Here is a 21,141-nt window from a genome sequence, read left to right as displayed (position 1 = left end):
TCACCACTAAACTTCTATCTTATTTCCAAAACCACGTATCTTTGCACAATTTTGTTAAAAGATACGTGGTTTTGGAAGAAAAAAAGTAGCGCACTGATGTTTTGCAGCTAAAATTGCGAGTTTACAGATTAGATTTTTAAAGTTAAATTAGAATATTGATTTGAATTTATGGAAAAATGTTATGTAAGGAAACTTAAAAAACAACTTATTTGAAATTTCCGATGTCATTTTACAACTATTTAAAGACAACTAAATTAAAAAACGAAAGCACAGCACCGATAAAAATCATTGTTCATAAAACTATATTTACCGCCTGCAAATTCGTAAAATTTATAAAAAGTATCGCCTACTGATAAAATGGAGTAGAGTCGAAGACGCAAAAAAACGTTCTTGATATGACGAAAGCAGAGAGCTGATGACGAGCCCCTAAACATAGCGCTCGCTGCGCCTTCTGTCGCAGACTAAGAATATTAAAGAGTACAAAAATCGGAGTCTATCAACCATCTCTCCACACACCCTGGCCACATCGAGACGAAAATCTGCCGCGATAAGCTTTCCAAGGGAAGGTGTGGTTTCCTGCCAAGAGTAATAAATAATAAAGTGGGTTTCTTTGGCAACTGAAAAGATTAATTAGATTTATAGACGTGGAAAGTGTCAACAGACATAATTTAAATAATTTTATTTAATAATTAATTCAGATACAAATAAACTTATCCAAAATATTTCATTGATCATTTTAGGAAAAATTTAACAATTTATTCGTACAAAATCCTTTTCTATATATTTTACGTAACAAGAGACAAATAATATTTCCCATTTAATCAAGAATATGATAATATCCTCGCATACTTTTTAGCAAGTTTCGTCCGCTTTTTGATTACAAAACTCAAACATAGATGGCGATCGTCGGTGTGAAAGAGTGCCACGAAAATTCGAAAGCAGACGAACTTTCGCTAAAAAGTATACAAGGCTGTGTTGAAAATATCTGCAGACAAATATTCTTAGGGACTTCATTATTAATTCGCGACCGAAACGAGTGTAGGTGGCGTAACGGCGATAGCTTCTCAGAGGTAGTGCCACGGTTTATAGAATCTACACAGGTTAGAGCTACCTGTACCTTCGTACATGCTAGCGATTAGGTCCCCTTATTTTCTACTGCCTGCCAACCCTGTTTCAGACTTACCTATCTATGCGCCACCTGTATGTTATAAAGAGTACTAATGTACTTTATATACAATTTGTTAAAAATTCATTTGAAATATAAATACCACAAAAGCTTCACCTGTTTTTTTATTTAATTTATATATTTTAATATTTTAATTTAAAACCAAGATTATAGAGAAAAAATCCACGTGTCAGTCTACGCTAAGGCCTAATAATAATATCATATTTTTAACAGGGAGCTTAAAACACATTCCAAAATACAATTTTGAAAATTATATAAGGTGTTTTAGGATTAAATAATATAAAAAATAAAAAACTGAAGCATTCAGTAAAATTAAATCACTCTTTTTCGCCACATGACGCTTTCGGCGCCTTAGCCTGATTTCAAACTTCTAAACGCGGGAGTAGCGAGTAAGTGGACCCTCCCATATCTCAAGCGCCCCAACCTGTGTAGATTCTATAAACCGTGGTAGTGCCAAATATCTAGCGTCTGCTACAGACAAATTAAAAGGTCATAAGAACGTTTTTATCTTAAATAAACTTATCTAAATATAAGCAAGCGAAGCAAAAAATATATTAAAATGCAAATATCTTTTATAAAGTCTATTTACGAATAACGATTAGGATAAACTAATAGCGTCTGCTTTAGCCGCTACCTATCTAGGTTTCAATGTCGAACAAAAGGGGGCGTTGCGATAGTTTTCGGTCGTGAATGTAATATTAAACATCATTCAAACTTTCTCTTGATATCGATTCAAAACACTTCGAAAAATTTGTGTGTTAGTTTTAAACCGATTACTAACGCTTACGTGTTAACCCTAGCGTAACCCACTCACATAGAGCGGAAGGCTATCAGCGAGACTTGTGAACACTTTTCATACGCAACGTCTTGTTTCCGCGGCGTGAAATAAACAAGTTGGCCTAAAGGTCATGCACAATATCTGGATAAAAAAGTCAGTTTGTACTCTAATAAATATAACAACAACACTCTTCGGACTATATTGATTCAAGCCTCAGAAACAATTTGGCCAGATAGGATTAATGATTCCACTCTATGCGAGAAGGTTACTCTATGGTGTTAACGTTGCTATTATTACTTGTTGTCTACGTCGGAACGAACTTCATAACAAACGTCATTAGTTTTCTGTCTTTACTCGAAAAATTGTAATCTGGTGGTACAATTTTTTAGCAGTAAGTACCACTATAGAATATATTGAAAACAAATTTCCAATTTTTTCTGTAACTTCATTTGAGTTTTTCATTGATCACCCTACATTTATACGTCCCTGATTTAAAGTATGCGCATGCTCTAAATATATCAAGGTATGACGCATTTGGCGTTTTTGGGGCATTTGGCAACTTATTTCAATCGTCAAGGCACGATCGTGATAAAACTGACCAAAGAAAATATAGAAGAGGAATAGAAACTTTAGCTTCCAGTACGCGTTAAAACTATCTCAACGTTACGAGTTGACTAAACTAACCAATCGTTATTAATTTTCATTGATCAAAATTCCTTTCCAAGATACTTTCTGCTTGAGACCAACGCCTATTGAAAATTGAAACGCTTTCATCGCTTGCTTCTGTGAAATAATGAAAAATTATTGAATCGGAACTTTCAATCAAGACCATTACGCATTTTAAAACGCGTTTCATCTCTTATTTATTGCCAGCTAGGAGCAGCAAACACAACACCCCACACAAGGAGAACGCAACCCGTCAAATGTCGTGGATTTTCTTGCGTACGTTTTTCATTGGCTAGACGCTTTAGCGCCTGCTGCCGTCGGAAGGGGAAAATACGGAAATTGTCTTAACCCCGCTCGTAAAACGTTCAGCGTAAAGGCTCGTGACGCTCGTCCAATGAAATTCGTACACAACCCTTCGTTAGCGTGTTTGTTGCTCCTAGTTGCCATCAACGTAACCTGGTAGTAATTCTGCCATCAAAGATGCATTACCTAATAGCTTGTCCTTAATAACTGAAGTATAGTGTTTCGTCTATGCGAAGTTTAAATCCCTTTAACCCCAAACCTGTTTAACATAAATTAACTTAAAGAGCGCCTAACGTTAGGCTTAGCAATCAATTCGGAGTTCAAATAGAAATCGAACTATCTGAGAAGAAAGTAAGAAACCCTCGATGAAACTATTGCTACGTTTAGTCGTTTCTATGACATTTGAAAGAACATTACTGGTTTTGCGGTTCAGAATATTTAATAGACGCTTCAATAAATCATCCTTCCAGGAAATCGCCAAGAAGTAATATTTCCGAGAGCCAGGACATGCAAGTCACTATTTATATTAGTGTTGTTAGTCGGAAAATTTTCCGGCGAAAGACCGAGGCCTTTTTCTCGGAATATTTTCCGTATTTTTCCGAAAAAAAATAAAAAAGTTTTCATTCCATGATTAGTCTAGTATATTGTTTTCAAATTTAAATACAGCGGCATTTTCGCCTCATTTTTCGAATCTAAAAGTAAAACTAAACCTCGAGACTAGTTTAAGCTGATTAACAATGTAACACTATTAACGTTTTGTAGTATGTTTACTGATATTAGACGTTTTATATGGATAAAAAGTTAAAAACCATTAAAAACCCTCAAAAAGTAATTTACGTTTCAATTTTGATTTTTTTTCCGATTTGCGGAAAATGAACAACACTAATTTATATAGTGCTTGTTAAAATAATGGAAATATTTCACCTTTACGGCAGCTAAGAGCAACAAATACAGCACCCAACACAAAGAGAACGCAACCCGTCAAAATGGTATATTTTCTCGTGTACATTTTTCATTGATTAGACGCTTTATCGCCTGCTGCCGTCGGAAGGGGAAAGTTCGGAAATTGTCTTCCCCCCCCCCCGCCCGTAAAACGTGCGGCATAAAGGCTCGACCAATGAAATTTGTACACAACACTGCGTTCGCATGTTTAAAGGCTAGCTACGTTCTCCTGGTGTTTGTTGCTCCTAGACGGCAGCAACAAGCGTTGCCCATAGCGTTCCTTTTTAACAAGGTAGCTTTTTTGACATATCAAGGCTTGGCAAAAACACGACGTTCAGTTTACAGGTGAAAAATTTCCACTATTTCCACAAGCAATATATAAACAACACCTTGCGGGTCCTGGCTCTCGGAAATATTATTTCTTGGCGATTTCCTGGGAGGATGATTTATGGAAGCGCCTATTGGGGAGGCTTAGGGGCGAAGCTAGAGGAAGAAAACACAGGGTTGCCACAATATTTTCGGATTGAAATTCTGACCTGTACCAGACCATTTATTTAGATTTCCCGTGAAAACTTTTAAGCCCAAACTTAAACCATTTTTCTTATATGCTGTATCTTATATTGGGTACAAAGGTACTAAAAAACATTTCAGTGTAAAGTTGGAATTGCAACGTTTAAAAATGACTAGAACGTTTAAGGAAAAAAATAATCACAGAATTTATCACAGACATAGAACAATAGTAAAATTAACTTTGAACATAATATTTTTAAATAAATTTAAATTCAGACTTTCACTGGACTTTTTAGGTCTATTTTCAAATACTATACTCTGTTTTCCCTGAACTGTGGCAACCCTAGAGCATTACAAGAAGTTACTAGCCCTATTGCTATCTCTGTTGTCTTTAATCTGACCAAAAATGTATATACTTATACCATAAGTGTATAATATTGTTACATAAGTGTGCCACTTCCTATTCTTCACACGCAAAAATTTTACTGAGAGCTATTCACAAGACCGACTTACGGGCGTCGTCGCCGTTTGCTAACGCGTCACACGTAGCCTTTGACAGCGCCTCGCTAGGGGGAGATTTTCTTCTTTTGATGACGTCACTCCGTTACTAGCTCTCAGTAAAATATTCCCCAAAGTGACCAACTTACGGAATAATATTATAGACTTATACTTATACTTAATGGCTTACTTAGACGGGATACAAACGCGAGGCATACCGGACCTGCGAAAATCAGGAGCGGAATAGAGTAGACTAATCATTTGCGGCTTCTGAAGCCTACGCGAATTTTGTTTGCTGCCCAAACTGGGAATTATATAAGTTCCTTTCACACCGGGAGTTAAATCCACCGTGTATTCGGTCTTAATAATTCGTTTAAGATGTTTATAATCGCGATCTTGGCCGTTTATTTCACCACTTTCGTCTATCGTCGATAGATGGCGCGAACGGCGCTTTTCTTCATAGCGCGCGTAGTTGGGTTCGACGTAAACGGCGCCGTCTATCGGTTCGACTTCTTCGATCAGTTTCGTGTTCTGTCGTATGAAGGCGGCGTAGTTGGTGTAATCTTCGTCTTTCGTTTCCCACCAGTTGTCGCGGTGAGCGCGCGACCGGGAGAAACAGGCCAATGAGACGCCAGAGTGCAGAAGACAGGCGGCCGCCACGACGCCGAACAAGGCCACGACGCAAAAAGCAGTTGCCAGTAGCAACCAAAATAGAAAATCCGTTTCGAGGCGATTCTCTTCAATTTCTCGTTTTATTTCGGTGATATTGTCGACGTCCTCGAGCTGGTTGATGACCAAGGCGAACACATTGACGTCCGAAGTGTTTTCCACGTTACGTACTGTCTCAACTTCGTACGGTTTCAAAAGGTATCTCTTGGCACGACGTACTGATTCTGAACTACGAACTGGAATCGGCTCCGTGCTTTTGGTCGAAACTATGCCTAGAAATTAAACGGGTTGACCCAGAATATATTTCTTTATATTGAGGCATAATGAAAATGTCGAGACGATCATCAAGGTATAGTTTTCCCTTTGGTGGGGAAGGATAATGTCACCCATAGAGTAGCCCACTCGCGTAGAGTGGAAGCTAGGAGCAACAAACGCAAGGAGAACTGGAGAACGCAGCTAGCCTTAAGCGAACGCAGTGTTGTGTACAAATTTCATTGGACGAGCCTTTACGCTGCACGTTTTACGGGCGGGGAGAAGACAATTTCCGAATTTTCCCCTTTCGACGGCAGTGTGTTAGAATGCCTCTAACCAATGAAAACTGTACGCAAGAAAATGCACGACTTTTGCAAGTTGCGTTCTCCTTGTGTGGGCAGTGCCATGGACTAATTTACACAGGGACACCCCGTTCCAGAATATTTGCTTCGGGCGATTGTTAAATGTGCGCTCTGGCGGTATTGTTAAGAACAAACGGGGATGAGAAAAGGGGGGAATGAACATAAAGCTAGTCCATGTGGATAACATGTTGTGGCGCGTAAAGTTTTGTTTTTCGGATTTAAATTAGCAAGAATTGTCCTTCTTAATTTGAAGTAAATAGAAAATGAATTTTTCTTCATTAACTTATGAAACGATGTTCATTTCTCCACTTAAAAAGGGAGAAAAAGAATTGGATGTCGATTTTGTTTCTGGTAAGTGTTTAGTTTTGTTTACCAAGGCTTAATAAACAATCTATTTATCGCTATCAATTACAGAATTTTGGTTTAGGGAATGGTATAAAAAAGTCCACTTATATGCTATTTACTGCTGTATCTTAAAATCACCTTTACACGATTTACTTAGAGTTTTTTCATTTTTCCCAATAAAAATATAATCTAATGTTAAAAACTATCATAAAACGTATTGTCGCGGCAAAAAAAGACCGTTGTAAAACCTGAGACAGAACCGTCTGCTATATTTTTCAAAATTCAGAAGTGATATTGAAATCTACTAGATGGCGGTAGCCATTTCCTTCTTGTGACGTTTTGACCCAAGTATAATTCTGTCCGGGGGTGACCAAAAGAGGAAGAGCATTTAACCAAGGACAGTAGATACAGGGACGAGAAAGCAGGGGAAAAAATTCCATTTTAAACGTCGTCATATTGACGGGGAGTTAGATGTAAACAAACCGCGGCCACTGTTAAGACGTGGTTCACCATGGACAGTATTATTGTAGTTAGTTTTTACCATTTTGATGTTAAATTAAAAATAAAACTACGAGCGTAAATAAAAAAATGCCCATTCGTTTTGAACACTTAAGCCTCGTCAAGAACCGCTAAAATTAGGGGACCGCCTTTTTCTTTGTTTACAACTAACTCTCCTCGCGTTTAGGTCGTTTTAGGTGATATATTCCAACAGAGGCCGCCAATACACTTTCTCGTCCTTGTAACTACTGTCCTTGATTTAACCAGGGTCTTTAGGAGCTCCCTATAGGTATAGGTCAGTTTGAAGTAAAATTATGGGGAAGTGGGGGATTGAAAGGCGCATGCGTGGTGCTATATGCGGGTTCTTATTCCGCCATGTTGTTTTATTTGGCCATAGAGTTTACGTGATGTCCCGGTGTTAATTAGTCCATGGCAGTGCTGTGTTTGTTGCTCCTAGGTGGAAGGCCCTATGGAAGCGCATGAAACATTAACCCTAACTGGCCAACTGGTTTTCGAGGCGTTAATTAATATAGTCCGAAGAGCGATGGTGTTGTTTTTACATTCATTAGAATACAAACTGACTTTTTTATCCAGATATTGTACATGACCTTTAGGCCAACTTGTTTATTTCACGCCTCAAAAACAAGACGTTGCGTACGAAAAGTGTTAATACGTTTGCGCTAATAGCCTACCACTCTATGCGAGTGAGTTACTCTATGACCATCGCTCTTCGGACTACAGTTATTCAAGCCTCGAAAACAAGACGTTGCGTACGAAAAGTGTTCACAAGTTTCTCTGATAGCCTTTCACTCTATGAGATTGGGTATACTCTATGATGTCACCGTTAAATCGAGTCGCAAAACATCAGTTTTAGGGAACCAATGTGATAGACGGCTGATTAGATTTTCATCGAGGAAGGAGGTTCCTACAGAGAGTGGGTTGTATTAGGAGCATAAATATATACCAATGTTTGGGGATCCTACTAGGATCTGAAATACATCATATATATTTTACTCCCTATACCAGAAGTAAATGAACCGAAGTTTTAAGAGAGGGCCACAATTTTAAAAGGCAATTTCCTTAACGTGGGGAGTAAAATCCATCGGATTTCCACCCCCTTTAGTTCCCGCCACAAATTGCACTAGGGAATTGTGGGTATCCACATTCGATTTACCCTTCATCACCTTCTAGTCGATAGATGGCGATAGTGGAGCTATGAAGACGCGAAATTTGAAAACGTCGATTAAAGGGAGATCTTATATGGAAAAGCGCTTAGTATGAGAGATATAGCGGTCTGATAACTTCGGTTCATTTACTTCTGCCTATACCATGAATGCATTAATTTCAACCATGAATAGCGAAATGCATTAGTCAATAGGATATATTATGACATTGTATTGAAGAGCAACGTTTTGAAACTGGATTTTTCAGTGCCAAGGCTTAGCGCGAAATTTAATATTAACTTACTAAAATTTTAATACATATCTTTTTGATTGAACGAAAATAAGTAAGGTTATTAACATAAAGGACCGAATAAGTAGATTAGTCCATTATGAAAAGGGATAATAAAGCTAAACCCTAAACAAATTTGAAGAAATTTAAAAACTTACTAATAGTTCGTACCGATAGGTCTTCGAGCAAACAAAATGACGCGAAACTCGGACCCAATAGATCTTCAAGTGAATAAATTAGCCAGAAATTCCAACGGTAGACCGGTTTCGTCCTATTTGGGAACTAAGCCCAAATATTAAAAATTTCAAAACGAGTTGCATAGCAACGGAAAGCCGAATAGGGGGAGAGTGGTTGAGATAAGTATATACGCAATGTTAAGTTAAAAGGAACCACGGTACCACATATGGACAATGCAGTCCATGGGTGATTCCTTTTAACTTGATTAACATAAGCCTATCATAAGGTCCCCATAAGCAAAGGTCTACCATAGGGGCCCATGGTAACGGCGTTGTCCTGGAGAGAAGAAAATGAAGGTACGACGATACTGCAGTAGCGACATCTTCTTTTTCAAAATATCTACGTATAAAATATTCTCTTACTTGATAGAGCAGCCACGCTCGGGTTGATAAATGCCACACAAATCGCGTCTAAATCTCGCATTTGAAAAATAAATACCTTCAGAAACAACTCTAATTTTTAATAATCAGTTTTAGGTTCTGATGAATCATTTTGCAAAAATAGGCGTTAATTTTAAGTTTTAAATAGATAAAATTGTTACTAAGCCTTGGCTACGGTGCTAAGGGCTCGCGGCGGAGATTTCTCCCGCGTGGTTCTTAACTTCTACGTTTAAAAACGTTCGCGCATTCATCATGCATTTCGCGAAATTTATTTCAGAAATGCATAGTTGAGGACGTAGCCACTAGGAGGAGCAGATTTTGAATACCTACTTGGCAGTGCTACGTCAGTTTTTTTTTTCAATAGTTTTTATCGTGGGGAGAAAGCTACGGAGTGCCAAGTCTCTATAAGGGGTATGTTATCGTCACAAAGTAAGTGGTTTTGTGTTTCTGGGAGAAAATAAGTGATGGCGCTGAAACACGTCTCTTGCTGGTGTTGTCAGAAAAATATTTTTATTTCAATTTCACGTGATCATTGTACTGTTAAAGGTGAGAGCAGCTGCAGCGCCTTTAAAAACCGTACTCGGGCTGAAATATTAGCTCGCGGACAGTGCCGTAGCTAGAAAAAGTTGCGCCCGGGGCGAGTGAAAATTTGGCGCCCCTAATATAAGCTTATTTTTTTTGCAAATAATATTTTGGCGCCCCTATACCCTAACATGACGGTGGCGCCCGGGGCGGTCGCCCCGTCCGCCCCGCCCTTGCTACGACCCTGCTCGCGGAATAAAACGATACTTTAGCACGTTACATTTGAATTTTTTAAGAAAAAGTCGCTCACCAAGACCGTAGCGACCGTCAGTTAGGCTAACTACTCAAAAATACGGTTTTAATTGAAAATAAAATTAGTTCCTTGGGCTAGCGGTGCCATTTTCAATCGTAAACTAGATTTATGTCAAACCTATGGAGAGCAGTTTTAATTTTAAAAATCGGTCTACTAGCTGAGATTTTTTCAAGGCCGCCAGTTTCCAAATACTATAGTTTGTAAAATATTTAAAATTAAATATTAAAATTAAATTCGAATATAAATCTTCCATCATTGACTGTTAAGGTTTCTAACAAAATTGTGGAAAAAAACGAGGTTTAATATCTTAATTATTGTTGAATTAGGGAGTGTCGTAAGAACGTTTTATTTCTAGAGTTATTTCCAACTCAATAATAAATTCATTTTTTTTTATTTGTGATGATCAAGTAATCAGTGGCGTAGCTGATGGTCCGCAGGGCCCGCGGTGTGGGGTGGGCCTCGAGCTTATGGGGGGGGCCTCGAGCTTATGGGGGGGGCCTCGAGCTTATGGGGGGGGCCTCGAGCTTATGGGGGGGCCTCGAGCTTATGGGGGGGGCTCGAGCTTATGGGGGGGGCTCGAGCTTATGGGGGGGGCTCGAGCTTATGGGGGGGCCTCGAGCTTATGGGGGGGCCTCGAGCTTATGGGGGGGGCCTCGAGCTTATGGGGGGGGCCTCGAGCTTATGGGGGGGCCTCGAGCTTATGGGGGGGCCTCGAGCTTATGGGGGGGCCTCGAGCTTATGGGGGGGCCTCGAGCTTATGGGGGGGCCTCGAGCTTATGGGGGGGCCTCGAGCTTATGGGGGGGCCTCGAGCTTATGGGGGGGCCTCGAGCTTATGGGGGGGCCTCGAGCTTATGGGGGGGCCTCGAGCTTATGGGGGGGCCTCGAGCTTATGGGGGGGCCTCGAGCTTATGGGGGGGCCTCGAGCTTATGGGGGGGGCCTCGAGCTTATGGGGGGGGCCTCGAGCTTATGGGGGGGGCCTCGAGCTTATGGGGGGGGCCTCGAGCTTATGGGGGGGGCCTCGAGCTTATGGGAGGGGCCTCGAGCTTATGGGAGGGGCCTCGAGCTTATGGGAGGGGCCTCGAGCTTATGGGGGGGCCTCGAGCTTATGGGGGGGCCTCGAGCTTATGGGGGGGGCTCGAGCTTATGGGGGGGCTCGAGCTTATGGGGGGGCCTCGAGCTTATGGGGGGGCCTCGAGCTTATGGGGGGGCCTCGAGCTTATTGGGGGGGCCTCGAGCTTATTGGGGGGGCCTCGAGCTTATGGGGGGGCCTCGAGCTTATGGGGGGGCCTCGAGCTTATGGGGGGGCCTCGAGCTTATGGGGGGGCCTCGAGCTTATGGGGGGGCCTCGATCTTATGGGGGGGCCTCGAGCTTATGGGGGGGCCTCGAGCTTATGGGGGGGCCTCGAGCTTATGGGGGGGCCTCGAGCTTATGGGGGGGCTCGAGCTTATGGGGGGGCTCGAGCTTATGGGGGGGCTCGAGCTTATGGGGGGGCCTCGAGCTTATGGGGGGGCCTCGAGCTTATGTGGGGGGCCTCGAGCTTATGGGGGGGCCTCGAGCTTATGGGGGGGCCTCGAGCTTATGGGGGGCCTCGAGCTTATGGGGGGCCTCGAGCTTATGGGGGGGCCTCGAGCTTATGGGGGGGCCTCGAGCTTATGGGGGGCCTCGAGCTTATGGGGGGGCCTCGAGCTTATGGGGGGGCCTCGAGCTTATGGGGGGGCCTCGAGCTTATGGGGGGGCCTCGAGCTTATGGGGGGGCCTCGAGCTTATGGGGGGGCCTCGAGCTTATGGGGGGCCTCGAGCTTATGGGGGGCCTCGAGCTTATGGGGGGGGCTCGAGCTTATGGGGGGGGGGCTCGAGCTTATGGGGGGGGCCTCGAGCTTATGGGGGGGCCTCGAGCTTATGGGGGGCCTCGAGCTTATGGGGGGGGCTCGAGCTTATGGGGGGGGGCCTCGAGCTTATGGGGGGGCGCTAACCATAAAAAAATTAAAAAGGGGGCCCTCAGAGATTTTTGCGGGGGGGGCCTCTGAGTTCTCAGCTACGCCACTGCAAGTAATGTTGTAATAGTACAGGTATTATCCTAATAGCGTTTTCCATTTGATTGCTCGAGATTCGCTCCGAATCTGTCTCTGACGTCATAGATCTCACCCCAATCGACTAGAGGAAAACCGCAAATGGAACATTCCATGAACATATTCCCGCGCTTTGTTGTTTTTCCTCCGCTAGTAATTTTAATTTTCGCGTCTTGGTCTGCCATTTTGCCCAAAAAATCTAAAAGGAACACGCAAAAATTCGCTCCGATCTCGATCTCGATCCGTTGACTTGTCGAAATCGGCAGATGGTTTTGGGCGATCTTGAAGCGCCCGAGAGCGTGAAATGGAACACGCGAAACTTGATGAGAGCAGATCCGAGCACGCAAATGGAACATAAAATGTTGATCAGAGCGATATAGAGTACTCGAGAGCAGTCAAATGGAAAACGCTAAATTAGAATCACGATAAATTTTTTCGCCAGTTAAATCGCGAAATTCCAGAAATTTTTTAGGATCAAGTCGACGACAAACGCCAGTTTCCTGATTGGCTCAGGTAATGATAAATAGACTACATTCATGCCAATACTGCTAATGTCATTCGTTTGAAACAAGAATGTATGCAGAAATCGCGTAATTAATATACCGAGACGATTCGTTCTGCCGGTATATTTCTCCTCCCCTCAAATCACTCGGGTATCTCACTGGTTTACTAAGGCTTATGTCCCGCTCCATAAAAGAATGACACCTAAAATAATTTTGAACTTGAACATGGTGCCCCAGGTCAACTGAACCAAAATTAATTATCTGTAATTATAAATAAATACTTTTAAGAATTGATCACTTAAAACCAAAAAATCTCCATTTAAAAGAACATGGGATTTTCTCAGTTTCACAGGGTCCTAGCTACTTAAATTTTGAAAAATTTTTAAACACGAAATGTGTAATTTGGGCCACATTTAGGTAAATTTCATCAAGTTTGGGTAAATTGGAACATTTTTGGGGTAAATTTGTAACAAATTTTGGGTAAAATAAGGAAATTTTTTTGTTGTAAGTGGTCAAAAACATTTTCGGTTGCCATGGCAAATTGAATGGGTAATGCAACGTCTTATTTTGGGAAATTTTATATCTCATATAGGTCTACATTACGCCCGACTTTGAACAAAATCGGCAATAAACACTTCGGGTACTCTCATTGTCAGTTTCATATGCCCGTAATCGGTGTACAAAATTTTAGGAAGTGATAAGCTCCTTCCTTTAACAAAAAAATCAGATCGGTATCTCATTGGTTCCCTATAAGTGCCGCCTTCCGAAACGATTGAAGCACGTGCCGGTGACGTTTTTCCTCCCCCCCCCCTCCTCTCGTGCCGAAGGAAAGTTCTTAAAACCGTTCGTTGACATTTTATTTTACACATTTATTCGTTGCGTTGTAATATCGTTTATGCCTTATCTAATCTACGAGTAGTGGCTGCAGACACACTTCCAGCTATGAGAAACAAACACAAGGAGAACGCAGCTAGCCTTTAAACACGCTAACGCGGTGTCGTGTACAAATTTCATTAGATGAACCTTTACACTGAACGTTTTACGGAAAGAGGGAAGGCAATTTCCGAATTTTCCCCTTCCGACGGCAGCACGCGCTAAAGTGTCTAACAAATAAAAACTGTACACAAGAAAATGAACGACTTTTGACGGGTTGCGTTCCCTTTGTGTGGATTGCTGTGTTTGTTGCTCCTAGCTTCCACCCTGTGTTTCAGCCACCGGAAACACAAGTATTACCATAAGTCTATAATACTATTCTATAAATATTTCTCTTTGGAAAATATTTTACTGAGAGCTATTTAAGCGAAGCGTTGTCAAAGCTTGGACTTGAAAACTACGTAACTGGACCCAAATCATAATAAGCAAAAACTTTTTTCTTTAACGCGCATCGCCCACCAGTGCTCCTACCGGGCGAATCGAAAAACTATTCCGTCTAAATACAAAGCACGTGAGCAAACACGTTAGATTTATTTTTAATCGAGCGATTTTAAATATTTGCGCGCGAAATATATAATAACTCCTGTAAAGGTACAGTCATGATCAAAAGTTTCTGGCCGTTTTTGTTTGGCAGTCAATTTGTTTCTATTTTAGGTAGAGAGCCGAGTGAGGGCTTCACGGAAAGAATACCCTCACGAAAATATTATGCCGGTTACGATAATGCGCTACCACTAGGAGGGCACAACCCATACCGGAAATAGTAAAACCATTCCGAAATGGCGTCACGAAAACATTAGTATAATTTGTCGTGTTTACGCTCGTTCGACGCGTTATCCTATTTAAAAACCAAATCTGGGTTCACCTTTTTTCTAATCGGAATTGTGGTTGAAAAGTTATTGAAGAAATAGTGACGACGTAAAACACGAAAATTAACCCTAATTTGGTTTTCAAGTTAAACAAAAGCAAACGTGAAAGTAGTAATATTTGAAATAATATCGCGCGAGACCATTTATTTAATAAATTATAATTATAAATTTTCGTGACGCCATTTCGGAATGGTTTTACTATTTCCGGTATGGGTTGTGCCCTACTAGTGGTAGCGCATTATCGTAACCGGCATAATATTTTCGTGAGGGTATTCTTTCCGTGAAGCCCTCACTCGGCTCTCTACCTAAAATAGAAACAAATTGACTGCCAAACAAAAACGGCCAGAAACTTTTGATCAGGACTGTACATATTTTATTATATATTATATGTTTTCGTTTAAATCATATTCCCAAAACCCAAACCAAAAAAACACCAATGATATTTGGCCTAAAGTCGTTCGCTTATTCCCGACCGAAAGAAGTCTAGGTCTGCTACAGACAAATTAAAAGGCCATACGAACGTTTTTTTCTTAATTAAACTTATCTAAATATAATCAAACGATGAAACATTATATTAAAATGCAAGTATCATTATTTATACAGTAAAATTTAAGAATAACGATGAGAAAAACTAATAGCGTCTGCTTTAGCCGCTACCTATCTAGCTTTCAATGGCGAACCAAAGGGGGCGTGGCGATAGTTTTCGGTCGCGAATATTGGCAATTTTTAAACTGCACTTTGAACGTGAAAATACCCCGCCATGTTTTGGGCAACAAACAAGGGCTTTTGCCCATGATATATAGTGGCAGTGTCGCGCGCAAATACGTCATTTCAAATAGGGCAATTGCGAACATTTTTCATATTAGGGTGGCAATATTTCTAATATCGAATACCTTGGCGATACAAGCATCGCTGCTCTAAAAGAACCAAACGCGCAATCAAGATTTAGGCCCAGTAGTTTCTTTGTCCAAGGTCAAAAACTACGTTAGAGTAAATTTTGCTAAAAGTTGTGTAAGAACTAAGACGTATAGAAAGTTCCATACTTATAAAACAATATTCATTTATAGGCTAATGCTTTTACTAGTGCAGTACTAACTGCACCCCCTGCTTACATTTATATATTAAAACAGCAGCTACATTAGCTCTAGGAATACAGCAACAGATGGTGGGTTCTATGATATTTATACGTATCACTACCCTCACCCTGAAGGTTTGTGTCAGGGCCTAGCTCCATTAATATTGCTGTCAATATTGGTTATTCAAACGACACCTTTCTAAAAAAGGTTGATATGATGTTAAATATAAATAAATAAAGTTGGAAGAGCTTGTTTGTGGGCGGCAACGTTGCCGCTAAAAACACTAGTGGTTCAAAATCGTCTATTCTATAAACTAGTTTTTTAAAAGTGTCTTTAAAAGTGTGTTTTTAAACAGCAGAAACTTTGAGAGTTGAAACCTAGCTTTAAATTTAAAAAGCACCCACAATCTTAGAGACAACCGTGTTCATTATCCACTATATCACGCGAAATTTGTACGTTGGGAATCTTACCTTCAGTATTCGTCCAATTGTTGAGCTCTGATCTCAAAATTAAGAAGAAAATCAAACCGACCACACAAGCGAAACAAATACGTGGGAAAACGGCCGAAAACTCCACGGTCATGACGATGTGACTGAAAACACCAAAAAAAATTCCCTTATTTCACGAACTGAAGAGACGAGTATTTTAAGTAATTAAGATTAAATACCAATTTTACATCCTATGAAATTCATTATCTACGCGGATTCTCAAAATATTAGATAATTATTTGGTTTTACATTTTCGAAATTTGACGAAACGCGTCCTTTCGCGGCATTTTACCGCCAACACTTAATTCCCCTACGGGCGCTAACGTTGCGAGAACGCAGATGTTTTACAACGCACGTACATCGCTCTGTTGCGAGTTTGACTCGCGGTGGTTTAATAAAAAATATTCATGCAGGACAACTGAGAGAAACGCCGAACTAGTAGCGCCACTCAACGGATAAAAATTTCCAAGAGAAATTACGTCAGTCGGTATCAAACCACGTGATTCTTTTTTTTAATTGTTATAACCGTTTCCATAAAGTAAAAATAAAATATCGTTTCTCGAGTTCTCGACGCACGCGATTCTCAGAGGTACCGCATTCCTACACCCACTTTTTTTTATCTCATTCATGGAGTTCGAGCTTAGTAAATATAGCGCCATCTGCCTTAATTCCTGGCAATTAAATGTGTGACGGTAAAGCATATAACGTTTAGATTTAAATGTTTCTAGGCGGAAACGTTCAGCTGTTGCACATTGCGCAGATATATTTTTGTACGAGGAGAAAGCCTTCACGTATTCAATTTAAAATTAGTACGGTAGGCGGCGATACTTGTGATCGCAATTTAAAGCAAGTGGCGGCTCGACGTCAAGTAGCTCTTTTTTCAATAGAGATGGCTAACGTCAAAATCAAGAGGCGGTACTTATATGTACCGCTCGCGTTGATTGGATCGTTTCAAATTGGTCACAAACATAAATTACAGAAATTATCAACATTATTCTTACATGGGATATACAGGGTGTTACAAAACTTTATGCCTGTTTTTCCCCATTTTCCTGGGATGAGTTAAAAGAGCGCCAGAGAGCTTCAAAGTGTGGCCTACTAGCCCCTGGAAGTAGGCTGTAACCAGCGCAAAACCAAGCAGCAGGGAAATGCGAACATTAAGGTTTGAGTTCGTGTGATAGGTAAAAAGGGACTTTGTAAACAAATCGAGGTAAACCGTCGTGATGGACCGTGATTTCTCATCTTTCAAAATGCAACTATAGAGTTTACTTCGGAAAAGCTGGCGGATATTTATTTCGTGTATGAACTAGCGGATGGCAATGCTTTGGCTGCTCAACGTCTCTACTAGGAAAGGTACCCGAACCGACGCAACCCAGTCTCACGGACTTTTACCAATGTCCATCGGCGATTACGTGAGACAGGCACATTCTGGGTACGTTACTTAATTTTTTAAAGTCCAGGGTGGGTAAAACTTGGATCTATTTGAAAGATCATGTTTAAATATACTCAAAAATATCAGTCGTAAAATTGTATCTTTTTTTAATGACGAGAAATTAATTTTTAAACGAGCGAAATTTACCCGCCAAGCGATCTACCATTTGGTTTCGCGGTGACAGCCTTCAAAACTATGTATTCTAATATGGCGCCTTCGCGTAAAAAACGCGTCTCTTTTTCTTCATTTAATATTTTTTTTTAATTATGAATTATACATAAATATATTGGGAAAGGATAGTTTAACTAACTATACCTTGTTTTTTCTAAATAGGAAAGTGGAAAACCGAAGAAAATTTTTTTTCCGTGATTTCGCTTGTATTCCCCGCCTTTGGTGATATTAGGTTTTTGGTCGTATGTAGCGCCCCTATCGGGATTATTCATACACGCAAATTAACATTAGATGCGAGGCGATTGGCGGGGCCGCTAAAGCGCGGTACACGCGATCGAAGTTGGCCGTGCATCATCTATAGGTGTTTTCATAAAATCCCAATCAAAGAATTGCTTAGTAGGTACACTCTAGGAAGGGACATGTAACCATCTGTAGTCTTTGATTTTTATTGATTTTTCGGGAAACCTGTTTGCCAGCTTGTTGACGTACATTCATGCGAGGTCGCGCTGACGGTTTTAGAACTGGAACGTACTGAACTGAACTCCCATTAAAGTAACATGATTGTACTTCTGGTTTTGATGTTGCCGTATCGTGACGTTTTACTACGAAACGCCCTGGACATTTGAGAAAATTCGACGAGGCACTTAGTGTTTAATCATAAACTGAAGCAGTTAGGCATAAGCTTTCTAAGCTTATTTTATTTCAACGCCAGTAAATTTAAAACGTTTTTAATAGTGACGTACCTGTACTTTACGTTAATGTAGATTCTTGTGAACGTAATGATTTTAATAAAGTTGTTTAAATATATTAGATTATTTAAGAAAAAACGTTCTTATGACCTTTTAATTTGTAGCATATTCTAGGTCATAGGCGCTAACTCGGAGAAGCTAGCGTCGTTACGCCAACTAGACTCGTTTCGGTTGCGAATTACCTGGTCTAGTTTGGCGTACGCATTTTTCGATAATTCAGCTCACGCGTACGATAATGTACAATAATTTGAACCAGTTAAAACTGCGATTTTTAAATATACGTTTTCAATCTGTTGAACTTTAAGTGTTATTAAAAAATTTGATTTCACAAGTTTAACGTCACTTTTTCACACACAATTTAAATCTACCGCCAGTTTTCAGACATACGATAATTTTTTCTGAGATCGATAACTTTTTGGCTGTGGCATAGAAATCTCATAGGTAACTAGAATGCTGCCGTGTAACTGGAAAATGGGCCAAACGCCGTGGCAGACGATAGCCAGATCTCAGCCAATCAGAGCTCAAAGAGTGGTTCTGCCAAGAATTTAATGTCACCAGAGAGAATGACGTCACCTATCTCCCGCTGTAGTAGCGGATCCAAGGAGGATTATTATCCTCCTTGGCGGAACCACTCTACGGCCTCTCATTGGCTGAAGGTTCAAGGCGAACTGGCGTCAAGCTCGGCCGTAGGCGGCAGCATTCTAGTTACCTATGAGATTTCTATGGGCTGTGGTACGATAATTTGAGTTTCAGGAACTGGCAAAGCTGGGACCTGTCGTCTGTGTTTAAACGGTACCTACGTTAATAATACCGTAGGCACCATAGAAATAGAAATTAGACTAGAAGCACTGCCCTTTCCATAGATATAGGAAACGTATATAAAGGTCTAGATAAAATATTTCAAAGGGAGTGAATACGGAGGTGACAGCTAGCAGAAACGCGTAATTTCTGCAGGCTATCCTTATAAGGCGCTATCTATCGGTAAGAAAGCTCGTGCTATCGTCGCGAGAGCCATTGTCTCCTGCTTAAAAATTATACTAAAAGTCACCAACAGATGGTGTCTAAAGACTACGGCCTGCGGAAAGGTCAAGCACTTTGTACTAAAATGCTGGTCACGTGCCTTCCTCGGTGTCTGCTAGGTGTCAACTCCGTATTTTATGTTAGGCTTAGATGCCCCGAAATTTATCTAGACCTTTATATACATATCTTATATCTATGGCCCTTTCCGCCAATCCCAACTCCCAAGGGAAACAGGCGAGTTAGAAGGCTGACATTAGGGTGGAATCGCGATGTACGCGCCATCTGACAAACGCATTAAACATTGTCGCCATGGCTACGACGCGAATTTCGAAGAGGGAAAAAAAGGCGATCCACTGGGCATCACGTCGTGCACGGCGGTGGTCTTTTCGTGTTTAAATTTTTGCGTCTAAAAGCATATCCGCAAAAATGGTTAAAAACTGCGCTTTTTCACATTGTAAAGAGAGATCTGGGAAAGAAATAAAATTATCATTTCATAAGTATGTAATATTATAGTAAATATTTTATAATAATCTCGGAATAAGAGATTTTTTAACACTAAGATTTCCTCTCAGAAATGCTGAATTACTAGGAAAATGGGTTTTAGCGATAAATCGCGAAAATTGGACTCCATCTTCAATTACTTCATATGACTTTGTGTGTAGTAAACATTTTCTGCCGGATGAAATTTACTTTCAAAATGGAAGGCACCATTTGAAAGCAACTGCTGTACCTACACAAGTAAAAATTACCCTATACATTCTGAAATAAAAAACTAACTGAAATATGAATAATTTCTTTATTAAAACAAGAATTTGAAAGAGGTCACAAAAATATCTATTCCAGAACAAAGCATATTTACATCTTCTAGAGTATGCCAATTTATTGATTTTAGCATATGTAACATAATTACTCATAAGTATGCCTCTGTATAACATTTCCATTGAAAAAAATTCAATAAGACCTTGTTTCACGCGGAACATACATTAAGCGGACCCAAAAATACAAAAATGCTTATAATCCTTGCGCTATTGAAAAGGTTACCATGGAAATGAAATCATGTGATCGCGAGGCACGAGCTAAACTTGACATGGGCAAAGCCAGAAACGCGCGAGGAAGTCTCACTAACTTCCGTTTCCCATCAGTAAAGTTGATGACGCGTATTTCGTCACGGAGTTGTAAGTAAGTGACGTAATTTACGTCATATCCCGTGAACAAGGTTTCATTAACGAAAATGCTTTTATGGCATACTTATGAGTGATTATGTTACATATGATTTTAGTAATTGTTATTTAGTTTCCCTATTTATCAGAGTTTATTTCAGAAAACTTATGGAAAAAGTGAACTACCGGAAACCACTCAATTTGACTTGACTAATACTGATGATAGTTTAAAAGACACTGAAACCAAGATTTTGGAATCTCATGTAGGCATATTTTAAACCACACTGAAATAATTAAAATTTAGTTAAACTGTGATGATTTGTGGTATTTCAGACTTACAATGATTGCGCAAAGTTAACGTGTGACTTTAAGGGTGACACGGTAGATATAGTAGATTCTGGAGATTTTTATGATTTTAATAAAGCTGTTTGAATAACTTAATATAATGTCAGATGAATAAAAAAAAGTTTTTAATACGTTGCCTACGATCTGATTTTATGTTATTCCACGTGACCATATTTACTTATTTAGTTTAAATTGTTTCTATGAGATGGCGCGTCTATCGCGATTCCACTCTGATGGCAGCCTTCTAGCTGGTACGTCCGCGCCCAATCCAATCGTGCTTCTAGTCTAATTTCTATTTCTATGGTAGGCACCGGTTTAAAGTCAAAACAGAGAGTGTAAAGTCGCTTCGCTACAGAGAGGCGCCTCTCTTTAAAAAATCCGTGGTACGATTTTATTCGCCGAGAATGTCCACA

At 40.4% G+C, this 21,141-nt stretch overlaps 2 protein-coding genes across 3 annotated transcripts in view; both read right to left on the bottom strand.

The window, feature by feature from the left end:
* LOC149962984 (uncharacterized) overlaps positions 1–15,938 on the bottom strand; it is a 30,159-nt gene extending 14,221 nt beyond the window's left edge. Inside the window, exon 1 of one of the 2 annotated variants that reach the window (XM_090180296.1) lies at positions 15,834–15,938. The gene's annotated coding sequence lies outside the window, so the exon portion shown is untranslated. The remainder of the gene's footprint in view (positions 1–15,833) is intronic. The other variant, XM_090180299.1, reaches the window with a different exon arrangement.
* On the bottom strand, positions 665–8,864 carry LOC149962985 (uncharacterized). Its single transcript, XM_090164482.1, has 4 exons — positions 8,860–8,864; positions 8,620–8,732; positions 5,074–5,824; positions 665–2,747 (listed from the first exon to the last, which is right to left on the bottom strand). The coding sequence occupies exons 1-4, from the start codon at positions 8,862–8,864 to the stop codon at positions 2,735–2,737; spliced, it is 882 nt and encodes a 293-aa protein (XP_090020608.1). The 3' UTR covers positions 665–2,734.
* Positions 15,939–21,141: the final 5,203 nt, after the last annotated feature.

The sequence above is a fragment of the Leiobunum rupestre genome, chromosome 1, assembly GCF_980474605.1.
Source record: "Leiobunum rupestre chromosome 1, qqLeiRupe1.1.hap1, whole genome shotgun sequence".
In the NCBI taxonomy this organism is placed as follows: domain Eukaryota; kingdom Metazoa; phylum Arthropoda; class Arachnida; order Opiliones; family Sclerosomatidae; genus Leiobunum; species Leiobunum rupestre.
The sequence above is the reverse complement of the archived record's forward strand: the minus strand, read 5'-3'. Positions and strand labels throughout refer to the sequence as shown.